Source organism: Hyperolius riggenbachi, chromosome 2, assembly GCF_040937935.1.
Source record: "Hyperolius riggenbachi isolate aHypRig1 chromosome 2, aHypRig1.pri, whole genome shotgun sequence".
NCBI classification, from domain to species: Eukaryota; Metazoa; Chordata; class Amphibia; order Anura; family Hyperoliidae; genus Hyperolius; species Hyperolius riggenbachi.
Window position 1 is genome coordinate 420,019,863 of NC_090647.1, and position 20,283 is coordinate 420,040,145.

Consider the following 20,283-nt stretch of genomic DNA (forward strand, 5'->3'; position numbering starts at 1 on the left):
ATGTGTTAATGTTCCTGCACTAGCGGGAATGCGTAAAAATGTACGCAATGCGGCCCCCGACCTCCGAGGTCGGCAAGCTGCCAGCGGGGGACTGGAGCAGCAGTGAGTGACTACGAGGGCACAGGATGGCTGCATGGGGCTGGTAGAAGCCCCAGGTAAGTGAAACTCATTTTTTTATTTTGCTTGGACATTCCCTTTAACTTTCCAGCGATCACAGGCGGAGCACAGAGTTAAGGGGCCCATACACTAGTCGATTTCAGCCATCGATTGATCCTATCAAATCTATCAATCGATAGATTGCGGCAGATTTCTTTCAATTTGATCTATCGGACTGGATGGAAAATCTAGGTTGATCTGCTGCTGGCAGCAGATCGATGGCCCATAGAGTTGCATTGGATCTAATGGTACAATAATGCATTTAGATCGATTTCCACTAGATTTCCAACAGATTTCATTCTGAAATCTATTGGACATCTGTTCCTAGTGTGTGGCAAAAATCAGATAGATTCCTGTCAGATTCAACTTGGCAGGCATCTCACAGAAATTTATCTGATGGTCGAATCTGCTGCAAAACTATAAGTGTATAGCCACCTTTAATTAGCTCTTATCAAACATGTCCCTGGGCTACCAAGTACCCCTGCTGACTGGCCATCCACCCATGCAGAATTGACTGACAGAAGCTAATAAACTGGTTCTCCTCTAGACTGGATAGCTGCAAACGTCTGTACATGAAAACAACTATTCACACCTCTGTTATAAAACTTAGTGCCAAAAGAGATGAATTGCCATCTCTGATGCGATCTCTATTTCCCTCCACAAAGCTGCTTCTACAAGCTGGACAGCTGAACTCACAGTAACCTTGGAATTCATATTTTTTATATTTCATGGTTTTCTAGGTATGGCCAGCATGTTAGCCACACCGTTTTGACAGGAAATAATAGGCAAAATGTTGCTCACATACTGAGAGGTTTTCAAGCGGACAGCACATCCAGCTACTGGATAAAGGTTCACGCAGAGCTGGCCTTTGGGGGTGGCAAGTGGGGTAATCGCCCCAGGCCCCGCGCCTAAAGAGGCCCCGCACTCTCTGCGGCGGTGGGGAGAGCAGGTATAGTTAAAACTCACATTTCTTCTGCTGATCATCGCAGCTTCCATCTCCTCCTCTCCCAGCATCTGACGTATTGGTAACCGCTCCCCCTGTGATGACGTGACCGCATGTCACCACAGGGGGGCGCTGTTACCAGTACACAGATGCCGGGAAAGGAAGGAGAAGGAAGATGCGATGATCAGCAGAAGAAATGTGAGTTTTAGCTTCAATGTCCGCTCTCCCCACCCCTGCAGCCACTTGCCAATTTAATCTATACTGCGGGGCACCTATCTAATCTATACTGCGGGGCACCAATCATCTATACTGCGGGGCACCCATCAAATCTATACTGCGGGGCACCTTATCTAATCTATACTGCGGGGCACCTTATCTAATCTATACTGCGGGGCACCTATCTAATCTATACTGCGGGGCACCTATCTAATCTTTACTGCGGGGTACCTATCTAATCTATACTGCGGGGCACCTATCTAATCTATACTGCGGGGCACCAATCATCTATATTGCGGGGCACCAATCATCTATATTGCGGGGCACCCATTAAATCTATACTGCGGGGCACCTTATTTAATCTATACTGCGGGGCACCTATCTAATCTATACTGCGGGGCACCTATCTAATCTATACTGCGGGGCACCTATCTAATCTATACTGCGGGGCACCTTATCTAATCTATACTGCGGGGTACCTACCTATCTAATCTATACTGCGGGGCACCTACCTATCTAATCTATACTGCGGGGCACCTACCTATCTAATCTATACTGCGGGGCACCTATCTAATCTATACTGCGGGGCACCAATCATCTATACTGCGGGGCACCCATCAAATCTATACTGCGGGGCACCTTATCTAATCTATACTGCGGGGCACCTATCTAATCTATACTGCGGGGCACCTATCTAATCTATACTGCGGGGCACCTTATCTAATCTATACTGCGGGGCACCTACCTATCTAATCTATACTGCGGGGCACCTACCTATCTAATCTATACTGCGGGGCACCTACCTATCTAATCTATACTGTGGGGCACCCATCTAATCTATACTGCGGGGCACCCATCATCTATACTGCGGGGCACCCATCATCTATACTGCGGGGCACCTATAATCTATACTGCAGGCACCTATAATCTATACTGCAGGCACCTATATATACTGCAGGCACCTATAATCTATACTTCAGGCACCTATCTAATCTATACTGCAGAGCACCTACCTATCTAATCTATACTGCAGGCACCTATCTAATCTATATTGCGGGGCACCTACCTATCTAACCTATACTGCAGGCACCTACCTTTCTAAACTATACTGCAGGGCACCTATCTATCTAGCCGATACAGAGTGTGTGTTTCCACAGTGTGTGCGTGTGTTTCCACAGCGTGTGTGCGTGCGTGTGTGCGTATCCACAGCATATGTCTCTAGGCCCCGCATATGACTTTCGCCCCAGGCCCCGCATACTCAAAGGCCGCCTCTGGGTTCACGGTAATACTTTAAGTTTTAATACTCATGTTTCATATGCGTGAATTCATAACGCTTTACTGAATGCAAATATGCAATCTATGCATATTGATAGGACTTTTTCTTCCTCTCTGAAAACGGGCCAGAGCTTCCCCTTCTTATTAGCTCTCATGTCAGCCCCTCCCATTAGGGCAAGCCCTTTAACAACTTCCCCTCCCCTAGGACGAGTATCTATGTCTCTGCAAAACACCACTTTAATTTGCAGGGATGTAGATACTCATCCATTGCCACAGCACACTCCCACTCACTTCCACGTATGCTCCCGTTCTTACCACCGATTGTTAGAGGGGAGATGAATGAATGGGAACGCAGTTCACATTCATTAATATAAGCTCCTGCGTCAATGATCACCAACATCAATGAGATGCCGCAATCATTTGTAACTTCCGACGTAACACAGCCAGGCATTACTTCTTATTCACAAACTTCTAGTACACGAATAGGAAATAATGCCCAAGGACATCTTGTGGCCAAATAGTAAAATTGCACCTACATACATTATAATAAAAAAGACCCACACTTACATTTAAAATTAACTCCTTCCATCCCACACTCTCCCATAATACCCAAATGTTTTTTTACCCTAAAAAAAATGGCAATAAAAAACTTTTTACACGAATAGTTAACTTAGGGACTGAACTTTTTTAATACGTACCGTATTTTTCGGACCATAAGACGCACCTAGGTTTAGAGGACCAAAAAAACCAGAAAAAAACTATATACTAAACCTTGTGCGTCCATGGTGCAAGGGCATCTTATAGACCCCCCCCCCCTAAAATGATTATATACCTTTTGTATCCCTCTGTACATTTTGCGTCCTCCTCTGTCTTCTATTCCTCCTGTGTCATGCAAGGGCATGTCAAGGAGTGACCCATGATTGGCATTGGTGGAGTTAAGGGTAGCAGTGTACTGCCAATTAACCAATAAAAGTTGAGTGCTTAACATGCACCTTTGATTAGAAAAGTCAGGTTGAGCCATGGGTGGAGCCCGACGTCTGCCACACACAAACACACAGAGATGGCATGTAATGTAGCTAGACATAGGGGGACCCCATACACAGTGACATAAAATGCTGCATATGACAATAATGAATGGGATAAAACATTAAGGACACATCAGTGTCCACACACTATGTACATACAGTACATCACACACAAGGGAGATACCATGTGATATCTATGACACAGCAATCATAGATAAGCCCGCAGTGATTGTGGACATAGCACATAAGTAAAACTTGCTGCTGGCGCATCAATCACCCTCAGCTCCCTCCACAATTGGCTGAGGCGCTGTACAGGGAGAGAGCCTTGGCAGGTGATTGGTTGACCAGTGAAAGTGCTGCTGCAGCCTGCTTTAGAAGTGCCTGCTTTTTCCTGCTCTTACCTCCGCTATCTTATGTCCATCCACACAACGAGTGTCTCTCCTCGCCACCTTTGTCATGTCTTGCAGCTTTATGTGACTGCTGGGTGCTATTGTACATCAAAGTCCATGGAGCCCGATTGCGGCTGGGATGGGGATAGATTACATTCCGGGCAGCATCGATAGTAGCAGCGTTGCGGTGGCGGCAGCTAGATTGTCCCTCTCTTCTCCACGCTGATTATAATCCGCATGTCAGATAGATCGTCCCTCTTCTCCACGCTGAATTAAATCCATGCGCTGCTGGTCTGCTCGTTGATCGGAAGTGCTGGCCCCGGAGGCGAGACCATGGCTCGTCATTGCAGCCAATCACAGCACGCTTTTTGCTCAGGAAGTGCTGTGATTGGCCGCAATGACGAGCCATGGTCCTGCCTCCGGGGCCAGCGCTTCCAATCAACGAGCAGTCCAGCAGCGCGTGGATTTATTTCAGCATGGAGAAGAGGGACGATCTATCTGCCATGCAGATTATAAACAGCGTGGAGAAGAGAGGGACGATCTATCTGCCATGTGGATTATAATCGGCGTGGAGAAGAGAGGGACAATCTAGCTGCCGCCACCTCAATGCTGCTGCTATCGATGCTGCCCGGAATGTAATCTATCCCCATCCCAGCTGCAATCGGGCTCCATGGACTTTGATGCACAATAGCACCTAGCAGGCACATAAAGCGGCAAGACATGACAGAGGAGGCGAGGAGAGACACTCGTTGCGTGGATGGACATAAGATAGCGGAGGTAAGAGCAGGAAAAAGCAGGCACTTCTAAAGCAGGCTTCAGCAGCGCTGTCACCAGTTTACGTGACAAGAATCTATTGGCGCTGGTCTGAATAAAGCTATTGCCGCTGGTCAAAATTTTAGTATTCGTACCATAAGTCGCACTGACTTTTTCTCCCCACTTTTGGGGGAGAAAAAGTGTGTCTTATGGTCCGAAAAATACGGTATGTCAGGGTATATTACTGTTATTTTTTAAATCATTGGCTTATAATTAGTGACGGACGCAAAACTGCACCTTTATTTCCCAAGAAAATATTGGCACCATACATTGTACTAGGGAAATATTTTAAATGTTACAACAGCCGTGACAAATGGGCACATAAAATGTGTGGGATTTATCCACAGTAGAACATTTTATTTTAAAACTATAATGGCCGAAAACTAAAAATTGCTTTGGTTTTTAAGGGGAAAACCCCTTGGAGGTGAAGTGGTTAAGAGATCTGATACAACAGATCCACGCATCCTTATGCCTAATACACACAACAAGATTTTCTAGCAGATTTCTTGCTAGATCGATTATTTCTAGCATGTCCGATCTGATTTCTGATTGATTTTCCATAGATGTGAACGGAAAATCAATCTGAAATCAGGATGACATGTTGGAAATAACTGATTTGGCAAGAAATCTGCCAAAAAATCTCATTGTGTGTATTAGGCATTAGTCCATCATCTGTTTGTTGAATTCCATCTAATGTCACATCAGCAAGACCCTGGCCCACACAATACTTTAGATTCTTCTTCTTAAGGCTTTACTGCTTATTGGCCAACCACGGTATTTTGAATTTTTCAGACAAAATCAATTTCTCTTTTCTGCTTATGTCTATCCAACCAATCCTCTGTTCAACTGCTAGATATATTTTTGGGCAGGGGTCTGTATATCTTTTGTGTATAGTTCTTTTTAATGAACTAACATTTGAATTGTACCAGTTTTGCCATTTTAATCGTATAAGTTTTGCCATTGATACCTAATGATTTCCGATGCATGCTAGAACTGGGTCCTCAGAAGAGGCACACTACCGCATTGTTTATCTTGTTCAATTTGCTAGTTAGGTTGCAAATATTTTCTTCCCTTTAGGAATAACTAGTTTCAAAGTCTTTCCCCCTTGTTTCAATCTGGAGAGTGGTGGCAGCAAAATTCCAGGATTTACAGCGCAAAATCGATAATTTTCACTGATTGTACATACATTTGAGATTGTGTCATGTATGGGGACATCATTCAATCCTAAAGGAATAGGTTCTTCTTTTTAAACTGTATTTTAAGAATTTGTATCAACTGCTTTACCCATGTTTTTGCATTACACACACACTGTACAACAGCGAGTAAACAATGGGCCTATGGAAAATTATAATAATTATAACAATAGCAGCTATAAAATACTTTTTCTACTTTGCAAGCCGATCTGCAAGTGATTGTTATAACTCTAGTACATTAAACTCTTAGACCAGATTAAGTATTCTATTCCATGCAGCTACACTCAGACCTAAGCACTCTATCAAATTTCTTGTAGAGTAAAACATCCAAGACGCAGTGTCCCTATGGAGAGATGATGCACTTTCTTACGGAGTATTGAGAGAAGGAAGAGATGACTGACCTCCTTGGCTACCCAGAGAGGCACAAGGGAGGTCAGCCTAGCAACAGACTGTTTTGGATCCCCCTGTTAGAATACATATATGTGTTGAGATCCAGTTCTAGCTGCCAAAAACTCGCTTTTACATAACTTGTCCAGAAAACAATTTGTTCTCTTTAACTAACAGATTCTCACTCATCCTATTATATGATGAATTAACTTTAAAGCTTGTGAAGCAGTGTCTTTAGGAAAATATTTCAGCACTTGTATTTTTTATTGGCTTTTTCTGAATGTAAATTCAACAGATCAGGAATTTTTTATGCTGACCATCTCCTCGGAATCCTGCTCTCCACCTAAAGCACAACAATCCAAAACACAAAGTCTAACACTTAATTTTGCCTCACCCACTACTTTCTGGAAAGTGGGCATGGTACATGCTGCCTCCCATTTTACCTTCCATTGTTCCCTATGGGATGGGGTGTGGCTGTTGAAGACACTCATCATGACATGTGTGCATGATAGATGCCTAAACTCAACTTCACATTGTTACTGAATGGCACTGGTTGGATTTATTCCTTGCATCACTGTCCCTGTCTCTGTCATCCTACCACAAAAGGGACACCTTCCTCACCCTCGCCTCATGCCCTGCAATTACTTCATTACATGTTCCTTACATGCTCCTTAACCTCTTAAAGACCGATCCACGCCAAATAGCGTGGACGCGGCAGCAGCCCCAGGACCGCCTAATGCCAATCGGCGTGCAGTCCTGGGGGCGTTTTGCAGAAGATCGTGTGCGCTGATGCGCGCGCATCTCCGCTTAAATGACGGAGCTCTGCTCCATCATCATCATCTTGCCAGCGGCGATCGCCACTAGGTGACTGTTAGACGACGTCTATTTACATAGTACAGCTCTGCGATCTACAGCCCTGTATGGGGGCAGCTGTGTGACATGGCTGTCCCCCTGGGACGCAGGAAAGCAATCAGCTCTCATTGGCTTAAGCCTATGACAGCCAATCGCTGTCATAGGCTGGCTAGGGGAGGGAGGGAGGGTAGGGGAAAAATATATAAATACAGGAAATAAATACTAATATTTATTATAAAAATAAAGAAACAAATATTTATAAAAAATAAATAAATAATAATAAACATCCTGGGGGCGATCCTCGCCCACCAACAGAAATCTCTGTTGGTGGGCAAAAAAGTGTGTTGGGGGAAATCGCTTGTGTGCTGAATTGTACGGCCCTGCAGCAAGCCCTTAAAGCTGCAGTGGCCTAATTAGTGAAAAATGGCCTAGTCACTAGGGGGGTTTAAGCCCGTGGTCCTTTAAGGGGAAAATGCTGTGGCTCCCATGACATGCAAGAACAGTAGGGTGGCAGATTGGACATGTTGACAGAAACATGGGTAAATATAGTACTAAGTCTCTAACCGACTCTTGCTCACTTTTTATTACATTTTTACATTGACAGTCCATTGATTTAGGTATGCAAATAAGGCAGTCAAATACAGCCACAGCTCTCCTGAAAATGAGAATACTTTTGTCTGGCTGAGGACACAATCCCTGAAAATCTCAAAAGCTAATTATTGTTTTGTTGAAAAATGGCTGATCTAGATGTCACACTTAAAGTATACCTGGGGCTTCCTCCATCCCCCTCCAGGCTAATTGCTCCCCCGCCATCCTCCGCCACCTTCTAGATCCTCCGCAATCAGTCCTGGTAAGTCTTCCAATTAGCGCAGGCACAGTCTTGGCTGTGTGCGCTTCCTCCGTCACAGTCCCATGGCAGGGAGTGCTCTCCTGGTAGCAGAACGCTATCGGTGGTGAACACTACTCACGCAGCTAAGCCATGTCAGCACAGGACAACTTACCGGGGCCGACTGCAAAAGATTCAGGAGGTGGCAAAGGATGACGCAAGAGAGATCAGCATGGGAGGGACTAGGTATAATTTTTTTTTTGTCCTGCCCCATCTCAAGCTTCCTTTAAGCCATGAGTTAAGAAAGCACACTAGCCTCTCTGAGGAGGCAGGTCATGTTGTCTCTGCCTAGCATCTAGTGTGTGTACAGTCCGATGCAGTAACAAAAGACCTGGTGTGCCAGATCAACTTGGCCAAGCACATTGTTCTGCTTTTCAAATTTCCCTCCAGAAGCCACTCCGTCATGTGCCAAGCATCGTATCTCCTCCCATCCATAGCAACAGATGCTACTATCCATATAACTATCTCTTAAATGTATGTAGGTACCTGCATATATCAAACTACATAAACTTCAGTAAACTACCTTTCAGTGGCTCCTTGAGTAGAGATGGAACAAGCCCTCTGGATCTCATCAGCCAAGCGCCTCATTTCTTCTTCTAGCTTTGCTAGATCTTCAGGTGATCGTCTTTGCTGGCTAATGAACTGCAGGTCTTGAAGCAGGGCTTCTTTTTCCTTGATAAGCTGCAGGCGGTCCCTGTCCGCCTCGGCCATTCCAGGCCATGTTTCATTGTCAAGAAGAGCCAGTTGGTGCTGTAAGCTGGAAACTCTAAAAGGGTGAATAAAAATCATGCTGTGAGTTTATTTCCTAGATCGGTAATTTGGAAAAAACTAAACTATGTCAATTTCAGGATTTCTAAAAAGGTACAAGGAAAGGTAATGCGTGTGTTCTTATTCCTGGTACTCTGCATTCATGCCTATCGATTTCTTATAGTCACAAGTTTACTATGTCACTTCTAGTGCTGGTCTCATTCATGCAAGCAACATTTACTTGCTTAATGCCCCTTGCATGCTGTGTTGCACAGCATTACTCTTCCTCTCCGCATCCCCTTTCGCAAGGGCCATGCAAGTCTATGGAGACTTGCACACTTAACGCGGTGTGCCGAAAGTATCCAAATTGCCGCAATGCTGATGCAGAGGCTGCAGCGTGTTACTGCATGATCCGTGCCTACCACACAGATTATGCAGTAATGCAAGTCAATGGGTGACGCAGGAAGTGTGCATGACGGCAGCGCGGTACGACACAGGGTGCAAGCGCGGACCAACGGGAATCCCAGTGACGTACTTCCTGCCCAGCAGGGCGTAAGTCACTAGCCAGGGGCGGTGCTATGCATATGACCAACGCCACACAGTAGCCAAGGGTCATATGAAGACCGATTTCTGCAGTGCAATGCGGAGCTACATCGTACTGCTAATATTAGGTTTGCAACTAACCTCAGTGTGCATAAGCAAGAGCTCAAATGGATCAGTTCACATGGGATATCTGGCCTCTACATCAACACAAGTATGAACATTTTTGGTAGCTTTGTCTTACAAAATATGCATATTACAAAGGCCATCCAGAAAGCAACAACAGTTTTATAATTACTCAGCTAAGGAAACATTTTATTCAATTAATCTTAGACTGCATCTTTTCATTATTTCTTCACATAATTACCTCCCTTATTTAAGCATTTATTATATCTTTTCACAAGGTTTTCAATCTCCAAGTTGCAGTAGCATCACTTTCCTCACCCATGGGTTGGAGGAACTGACTGGTGAGGGCTTCACGTTAATGCTGCTAAACAGTTAATAGGCGTTCTGCAGTCACGTGATACACAGTGAAGGATGGGAAAGGGTTAACCTAACAGATGCAAGTTAACCACTTCAGCCCGTGGGTAGTTTTCACCTTATGGACGAGAGGAATTTTCAAATTTCAGTGCTTCTCCCTTTCATTCCCCAATAAACTTATCACTACTTATCACAACAAAATGATCTATATCTTGTCTTTTTGCCACCAATTAGACTTTCTTTGGGTGATACTTTTTTGTAATAATTATTGTATCCTAAATGTATTTTAATAAGAAAAATAAGGGAAATTTTTTTAAAAAAAATGCATTTCTCAGTTTTATGCCATAGTTAATATAAAATGCCCTACTGTGGATAAAAGCCACATATTTTATTTGCCCATCTGTCCCGTTATAAATTAAATTATATCCCTAGTACAATGTATGCTGACAATATTTTATTTGGAAATAAAGGTGCATTTTTTCAGTTTTACATCCATCACTAATTCCAAGCACATGATTAAATAGTAATATACCCCCTTGGCATACATATTAAAACATTTTTTAGTCCCTAGTGTATGTAGGTGTAATTTTACTATTCGGCCACAAGATGTCCTCACATTATTTTCTATTAGTGTACTATAAGTACGCAAATAGGAAGTAATGCGTGGCTTTGTTACTTCATAAGTGACGCAAGCATCTCATTGATGACGGCGATCACGGGAACTTAGAAAGGAGGACCAAAAAAACACTGATCTTTCTTCATTGCACAAGCACAGATTGGCTCAGGGGACTTCTGTCCCCTGCCACCATTCTCCCATCTCTGTGACCATCGCGATTGCTAACTTCTGCCCGCACGTTCACATGCACAGCCCCGCAAAGTGCACAGAAGTGAGTCTTGCGGCCCTGAGGCTGTACAGCAGCAGCCGCAGGCATGAGACTCACACCCGCGTGGCTGAAAAGTTTACAATAAACAGAAAATAAATAAAAAGTTCTGTGCCAGATACAACAAAGTGGCTGTTACTTTCTGGATGACCCTTGTACATTATTTTACAAATGTCCATAGGCCACATTTTCTCATTCATGTATATGCACTTATTTTGAAGTAATATTGGTGCAAGTAACTATAGTAATCTAACCTTAAGACCAATTCCGGAAACATGTTTTTCTAGATCTGTATAGACATTCAGCATACATTGTTTTTCTCTGTGTAGCTCTTTGATAAGATTGCATCAGATGAAATATTTTATGGTACCTGGTTACAGTTCAAATGCTGCACCACAAACTATAATTACTAAAGGTTACAATCTTCTCTGACAAATTCGGTCTTTTCTTAACCCCTTACAGTCTGAACAGCAGGATGATGTATTCCAAACAGTAGTAGCTGACTATCCACAGAGCCTTAAACAGACTGCCTGAACTCATCTATTTCTGGTCATGTGTTCAGGACTTTTAGTTACTAAAACCTCATTTAACACAAAAAGGGTAACATTTATTGCCAAGCTATTGAGTGACATTTTAGATCTGTGCTTAGGCATGTAGAGATGCTTTGTCCCCCTTCAGGCAGGGAATACACTTGCAGGGCTGTTTTCCCCTGCGATTTCCTGGTCTCAGCTTTTGCAATCGCGTTTTCCGTGAATGTTTTGCTGCAATTGTTTTGTGATATCTCACTTCCGGGAGAATATACTAGAATTGCAAAAAAAAACAAAAAAAAACCAGAAGGTTACCAGGCAATGGCGCACTATCAGGACATCTAGTGGCTCCTTGTGTTGCATGTTGTCGGCTGCGGTTATCGGGATTACTGGAAGTTATCACAGCGGAATCATGTTGCACTGCTTTTACATATATTTAATATGCTGTAAATGCGAAGATGCAGGTTGTACCAAAAAAACACAGAAAGTTGTATGATTTAAAAACACATGGAGAATTGCAAACGCAGATGAACGAGCGTTTTCCAATCAAGGCTATTGACTTTAAAAGTCTGTGGAATCATGCATGTTTTGCCGCCTGTGGATAATTGAGCACAATCGCAGCTAGGATGTTCCCTGCCTCAGAAATCCTCTCTAGCACAAGTTAAAGCCTAGATGGGAATCAGGCACAGCAGCATTTTGGGGGTGTCTTGGCTGAGAATCTAAGTTCTGCCCAGGTGTTCCCAAAGGTGGCAGAAAGATCCAGCACACTGGATATGAACGAGGTAGCCACAAATGAGGACACTGTTCCCCTTCACACCTATTTTCATATTGCTTTAACCGCTTGCCGACCGCCCACTACCAATTGGCAGTGGCAAAGTGGCACCCCCAGGACCGCGTAACGCCGATCGGCGGCGGCACCTGGGGAACTAATTAGCCGGGGATTGCGTGCATCTGCCGGCATTAGGTTACGCCCACCCGCCGGCCACTTAGCAGCGCCGGCGGGTTGTTAACCCCCGATCTGCCGCATACAAAGTGTATAATACACTTCGTAATGTATACAAAGTATTATACAGGCTGCCTTCTCCCCTGGTGGTCCCAGTGATCAAGGGACCACCAGGGGAGGAGGCCGCTGTGCATGTAAACACACACACACACACACACACACACACACACACACACACACACACACACACACACACACACACACACACACACACACACACACACACACACACACACACTGATCCTGTCCCCCTGCCCCCCTGATCGCCCACAGCACCCCTCAGACCCCCCCTGATTAACCCCTCAGGCCACTGTTTGCACCCAATCACACCCCTAATCACCCCCTGTCACCATCTGTCAACGCTATATTTTAGATTAGGTCCTAAACTGCCCCCTGGGGGCTCCTGATCACCCCCCCCCCCCCCACACACACACACACACACACCCTCAGATCCTCCCCAGACATCCCCCCCCCCTGTGTACTATATACATCTATTCTCCCCTGTAATCACCCACTGCTCACCTGTCAATCACCCATCAATCACCCCCTGTCACTGCCAACCATCAGATCGGACCCTAACCTGCCCCTTGCAGGCACCTGATCACCCGCCCACACCCTCAGATCACCTGCAGACCCGCCCTCAGATCACCTCCCAAGTGCATTGTTTACATCTGTTCTCCCCTCTAATCACCCACTGATCACCCATCAATCACCCCCTGTCACTGCAACCCATTAGATCAGACCCTCATCTGCCCCCCTTGCAGGCACCAAATCACCCACCCACACCCTCAGGTCGCCCTCAGACCCCCCCCCCCCCCCTGATCACCTCACCGGTGCATTGCTTGCATCTATTCTCCCCTCTAATCACACCCTGATCACCTATCAATCACCCCGTCACCCCGTCACTGCTACCCATCAGATCAGACCCTAATCTGCCCCTTGTGGGCACCCAAACACCCGCCCACACCCTCAGATCACCTTCAAACCCCCCCCTCCCCCCTAATCACCTCCCCAGTACATTGATTGCATCTATTCCCCCCTGTAATCACACCCTGAGACACCCATCAATCACCTCCTGTCACCACGTGTCACCCCCTAGCACACCTACCCATCAGATCAGGCCCTAATGTGCCCCGTGTGGGCTCCTGATCACTCGGCCAAACCCTCAGATCCCCCTCAGACCCCTTTCCGATCACCTCCCCAGTGCATTGATTAAATCTATTCTCCCCCTTTAATCACCCCCTGAGACACCCATCCATCACCTCCTGTCACCCCCTAGCACTCCTATCCATCAGATCAGGCCCTAATCTGCCCCCTGAGGGCTTCTGATCACCCGGCCAAACCCTCACGTGCCCCACCGCAGTGACAAAAATTTTTTTTCTGATCACTGCAAAAAATACTGTACAATAACTGTGGCGCTGTAAAGATCAGTTTTAATTTTTATTTTTTAAATCAAAACTCAGTGACCACAGCTTTCTACTTCACAAGTACTCACTTTTGCTAGGTAGGTGCTCTTTTTCCTGGGTAGTCTCAGAGGAATACCCCCTAAATTTAGCAGTCCACCATGGCAAAAAAAGGGGTATTCTGCTGAAGAGGCTGCAGAGATTCTGGCCCAGTGAGGAGAGTGCGATTGGGAAGCCTCATCCGACGAATCATTCGGGTCAGAATACGAACCGGTGAAAAGCAGTGGCTCTCTGACCGATAGCAATGACGAGGTTGAGGTCCCGGCTAGAGCGAGGCATACCACACACCATGTCACTGGACCACAGGATCAGACTCAAGGGCAGCAGAGTGGTGCTAGCACTGATCCAAGTTTTCTTGGTGAGGCATGCACCAGCAGCGTAGCATCTCCTGGACCTAGCACCAGTACTACCGTAGACCCTGGTGAAGTGGCGAGCAGAGCATGCAGATCAAATGTTTCTGACTGAAGTCTAACAAGATTAGCTGCAGCTTTGTTTCAGGTGTGTGATTCAGACACTACTGCAGCCAAAAAGATCAGCAGGAGGCCAGACAACTGGCATTGTTGAAAAGGAAATAAATATGGCAGCCACCATATTCCTCTCATTTTAGGTTCCCTTTAACCACTTAAAGAGAACTCGAGGCGGGGTTCTTCCATCGCAATCCATATACAGAGGCTGGGTCTGTCTATAGAGCCCAGCCTCTGTTGCTAGTTAGTTCCCTCCAAAGCCCCCCTTGCGCGCTGTCAGACCCCATAAAATACAGCCGCGCTACGCGGCTGTGTTTACCTCACTACTGTCAGTCTCGGCTGCTCCCCCGCCTGCTGAATCGCTCCGGTCCCCGCCCGCGTCCCTTCCCTCCAATCAGCGGCGAGGGAAGGGACGTGGGCGGGGACCGGAGCGACCCCATCTTAGAAAGAAGACACCCCAAGGTATTCCGTTAGGTGTATGATAAGTTCATAGAAGATTTTATTTTTTGTCACAAGTTAGCGGAAATTGATATTTATTGTTCTTTTTTTCTTCACAAAGTGTCATTTTTCCGCTAACTTGCGACAAAAAAAAATTCTTCTATGAACTAACCATACTCCTAACAGAATACCTTGGGGTGTCTTCTTTCTAAAATGGGGTCATTTGTGGGGTTCCTATAGTGCCCTGGCATTTTAGGGGCCCTAAACCGTGAGGAGTAGTCTTGAAACCAAATGTCTCAAAATGACCTGTGAAATCCTAAAGGTACTCATTGGACTTTGGGCCCCTTAGCGCAGTTAGGGTGCAAAAAAGTGCCACACATGTGGTATCGCCGTACTCAGGAGAAGTAGTATAATGTGTTTTGCGGTGTGTTTTTACACATACCCATGCTGGGTGAGAGAAATCTCTCTGTAAATGGACAATTGTGTGTAAAAAAAATAAAAAAAATTGTCATTTACAGAGATATTTCTCCCACCCAGCATGGGTATGTGTAAAAATACACCCCAAAACACATTATACTACTTCTCCTGAGTACGGCAATACCACGTGTGGCACTTCTTTGCAGCCTAACTGCGCTAAGGGGCCCAAAGTCCAATGAGGGCACTCCCCAAAATGCCAGGACAGTAAACACACCCCGCAAATGACCCCATTCTGGAAAGTAGACACTTCAAGGTATTCAGAGAGGAGCATAGTGAGTCTGTGGCAGATTTCATTTTTTTTTTGTCGCAAGTTAGCAGAAATGGAAATGTTTTTTTTTTTGTCACAAAGTGTCATTTTCCGCTAACTTGTGACAAAAAATAAAATCTTCTATGAACTCACCATGCCTCTCAGTGAATACTTTGGGATGTCTTCTTTCCAAAATAGGGTCATTTGGGGGGTATTTATACTATCCTGGAATTTTAGCACCTCATGAAACATGACAGGTCCTCAGAAAAGTCACAGATGCTTCAAAATGGGAAAATTCACTTTTGGCACCATAGTTTGCAAACGCTATAACTTTTACCCAAACCAATAAATATACACTGAATATTTTTTTTTTTTTATCAAAGACATGTAGCACAATAAATTTGGACAAAAATGTATACAGAAATGTTACTTTATTTGAAAAATGTCAGCACAGAAAGAAAAAAAAAACATTTTTTTGACACAATTCATGCGTTTTTTGATAAATATAATGAAAACTAAAACTCGCAGCAGCCATCAAATAGCACCAAAATAAAGCTGTATTAGTGACAAGAAAAGGAGGTAAAATTCATTTAGATAGTAGATTGTATGACCGAGCAATAAATCGTGAAAGCTGCAGTGGTCTGAATGGAGAAAAAGGCTCTGGTCCTTAACCTGCCTGGCGTTCTGATCCCCCCGGCCTAGCGCTAGGTACATGATTCCCCCCTCCCTGCGGCGTCCCTCCCACCCCTCCGATCCCCGCCGGCGCAATCACCCGTCTGGAAATCCCGTTCTGAACGGGATTTCCAGGAGGGCTTCCCCCGTTGCCATGGTGACGACCGCCGTGACGTCATCGACGTCATGACGTCACAGGGAGTCCCAATCCACCCCTCAGCGCTGCCTGGCACTGATTGGCCAGGCAGCGCACGGGGTCTGGGGGGGCACTGTATCGCAGCGGGCAGCGGTGGATCGGCGGCGATCAGGCACAACACGCAGCAAGCAAAGTGCTTGCTGCGTGTTTTAAAAAAAAAATATTCAAATCGGCCCAGCGAGGCCTGAGCGGCAACCTCCGGCATCTCTGGACGGGCCTAGCTCGTCCAGAACGCCGGGGAGGTTAAAGAGGAACAGTCGTGAAAATCTTAAAATTTAAAACACATACAAATAAGAAGTACATTTCTCCCAGGGTAAAATGAGCCATAAATTACTTTTCTCCTATGTTGCTGTCACTTACAGTAGGTAGTAGAAATCTGACATTACCGACAGATTTTGGAGTAGCCCATCATCTCATAGGGGGGGGGGGGGGTTTCAGGGTTTTCTTTATTTTTAAAAGCACTTAGTGAATGGCACTTGCTCCGTCCAACTGCCAAAAAAGTGTGCAGCGAGCAGGGAGGCTGGCTAGCATCTTTGTATTAATCATTTTCAGGGAGAGTCTAAAGGCCTTGCTGAGAATACCCTATAGAGAGACCAAAAATCTGTCGGTAATGTCAGATTTCTACTACCTACTGTAAGTCACTGCAATATTGGAGAAAAGTAATTTATGGCTCATTTTACTATGGCAGAAATACACTTATTATTTGTATGTGTTTTAAATTTTACGATTTTCGCGATGGTTCCTCTTTAAGGGGCAAAAAGACTGTGGTCCTTAAGTGGTTAAATTGCCTCTGTTACATCACACCACAATGTCCCACAGTGAATTCAGCCAAATGGACAGGGTATCACCAGGACATCCAGGCAGTCTGCATTGTTTAAAATGAAATAAATATGCCAGCCTCCATATCCCTCTCACTTCAGATGTGCTTTAAAAAAAAATCCAACATACGTAACAAAGTTTAAGGCTACTTTCACAGTGGGATGTTAGAGGCGCACGTTAGAGCAGCCTGTAACGCAGCCCAACTCACAGTAATGAAAAATCAATGGGCTGTTTACAGTGCCCACGTTGCGTTACAGTGTAACGCTGGACGTTCAAAGAAAGTGCAGCATGCTGTGCGTTATAGGTGGTTTTAGCTGCGTTACACTGTTTGCACATGCTCACTAAGGGGAGAGTCCGCTATTGTTCCTAGCCACATGGCTAATTAATATTCACTGCACTGTAGTGTTGTCCAGATCATGAACAATTCGGATCTTTGGATCTTTTTTGTGAGTCGAATCATCCGGATCATCACAATGAAGGATTCGGTTCACAGTAGATGTTTGGAAGAAACAGGAACTGCCACTTCTGTGCACAAGCACAATCTTCCTGCTGCATCTCTCCCTTCCCCATTAGCACCCTCAATGTGCCCTCATTCTCCTGCACCTCTCACTCTGCTGCACCCCTGCTTCCCTAGTAAAATGATTCAAAGATTCGGTTCAAAGATCCGGATCTTTTCAATGATCCGATTCGAATCATCTGAATCATTGAAAAGATCCGGACTTCCCAGGATAGCACCAAGAGCCTCATAACGCGGCTCAATCTGACGTCCAACTTCAACACCACCATGCGTTGCGTTAGGGGCAAGTTATGCGACCTGAACGTCTCCTAAAACGCAACGTCTTGGTGTGAAAGAGGCCTAAGACTATATTTTCATGGAAAAGTCTTCCACAAACTCTTGACAAAGACATCATGCCTGTACATTACACTGAACTCCCATGTCTGTTGCTTATTTTACTCTTATAATTTCAATTCCAGTGCAGTCCTATTGATGGGCCCCCAAAGACATACTGGAAGTAGGTGCGTCATTCAGCAAAAAACACTCTAGCTCAGATTAGCTACATCCCGTAGAAAAAAACTCTTGTATTAAATATTAGTATTTTAATGGTGGTACCAATAAAGTGCTATTGTGAGAGATGGTACTTCTCCTTTAATGACATTGGAAGTTGAAATACTGTAGATCTACTTCCCTTCAGCAGTGGAATCTTAGACAACCAGCCAAAAGTAAAAGCAAAGTATGCTGATACGTCTCAGTTTCCACAAGAGAAATGACATTGCATGTGGCCAGGAAAAAAACTCTCCCAGAAGAAAAGAAATCTTACACAGTTTATTTCCTTCGAACATCTGGAAGGCATTTAGATCACATATCCCCCAAGGCAAATGTTTTAATGAACACAGTTTAAAAATCATAGGCATAACAATGAGAAGACAGAGGGGATGGTAACCATACAACTGGCAGCAGTGCCTGACAACTCAAGTGAGGAGAAGGCCAAAAACTACCATTACCGGTACTATGAGGACCAAAGTTTACCCCCTCTCACTGGGAAGACAGGCAGCAGCACTTCACTGATCCATTAACTATGCTGTTACACAAATGCTCTCCTGAGCTGGGGAACATTGGACTATACAAGGGATTCTACACAGTTAGTTTCAAAACATTTTATTAAGATTTTTGATGGACAGTAACAGTTTTGAATAGTCTCTTAGCAAAGGGCACATTTGCAGGATATAATTGTAACAAATAATAACAAAAAGGAACATGCAAGTCATAACATGAGTCATGGGGGATTCTACACAGTTGTTGGATATCCTGTAAAGGGTGGATGTATTAAATATCTGCTATTTGGAGGGAAAGGTTAAAAGATTTGATTGCTAAATCAATGGAAAATCTAATGGTGGCCACACACCATACAATTTTTTAAAATATCTGTTCAATTCAAAAATATAGCAATCAATTTTTCTGACTGATTGTAAAAGTTAAAGTCGGAAATCTGATCGGATTTCTTGCTCGAATTAAAAAAAAAAAAAAATCTTTCATTTTTTTCGGGATATCCGATCTTTTTTTTAATCGAATTGCCGTAAGATCGGATTTTATTATATCAGGTGTGGCCACCTAAAAAGACACCAAAACAGCATTTATGAAATACTGTCACTGGTGTCCACCAGTGTATGGGAAGGCTGCATGTTGTCATCTGCAGTAGAAGAAAGCAGGAAATGGAGAGCACCAGCCTGGGCAGCATAATTTGTCCATGAATGTGGAAGTTACATTTTTTTGCAGAATGCACAGGCAGGCAGTCATACGGGTGGCAGCTCCAAACAGTAAACCGCTGTTTTGTGTTAAAAGTATGCTTGCACACAATTTTTAGAGGTATGGGCAGGGAGGGAAAACATGCTTTACTTTTAAACAGATGTCACGCATGCATGCCAACTGTAGACCTGTCCCCTACCCATATATGACAAGTCACAAAATAGATGGAGAAGATGCAGGGACACAAGGCTAAAAAAATATATGTGGGTACATAAGTTGGCTGCAACCTGTCATCTCCATGGAAGTGGCACATGCTGCTGGAACAAGAACCAGGGCGTCCTATTTTGTAACTTCCAGTTTGCTGTGAGAACATATACAGCACAGGTTGGTTTCTTTTCACTTCCCTCCCCAACCACCCCTTTACTTTTTTCATTCTTTTACAGTTTATAATCATGCACATTTGAAGCCCTTGAGGGCCACATATAATGGGGAGGTGGGCCAGATCTGTCCCACGAGCCTTGCGTTAGACACTTGTTCTAGATCATGGCAGCATTGCCACTGGTCTGTCTAAAGTACAGACACCTAGTCACTGTTGTTCAGGATGATTGCTGGTCAGTATCAGTTCAGGACAATTGTTGAGAGTATTAGGAACCATTCCAGTTGTATAGACATGCAGTGGGGAATTAACCTCCCTGGCATTCAATTTAAAAAAAAGTGATTTACCGTATATTCCGGCGTATAAATAAGACGATCCCCACACCACTTTTTCCAGTTACGCCACATAAGACTACCACTCTTCCAACGCACACCAAATAAAAATGAAAAAAACATCATATACTGGTGTTATGTATAGACAGATACTGGTGCTGTACTGTATGTGGTACCCAGTATATAACAGTATATAGGCGATTGACTGGTTGGATTGGTCAACTCTCCCTCTCCCTAAGCG

General features: G+C 44.6%; 1 protein-coding gene across 2 annotated transcripts in view; it reads right to left on the bottom strand.

Moving 5' to 3' along the window:
* Nucleotides 1–20,283, bottom strand: part of WWC3 (WWC family member 3) — a 243,875-nt gene that overhangs the window by 59,767 nt on the left and 163,825 nt on the right. For both annotated transcript variants that reach the window (XM_068269896.1, XM_068269895.1), the window contains exon 9: nucleotides 8,659–8,901. In XM_068269896.1, the coding sequence (XP_068125997.1) occupies nucleotides 8,659–8,901 (243 nt within the window). The remainder of the gene's footprint in view (nucleotides 1–8,658; nucleotides 8,902–20,283) is intronic.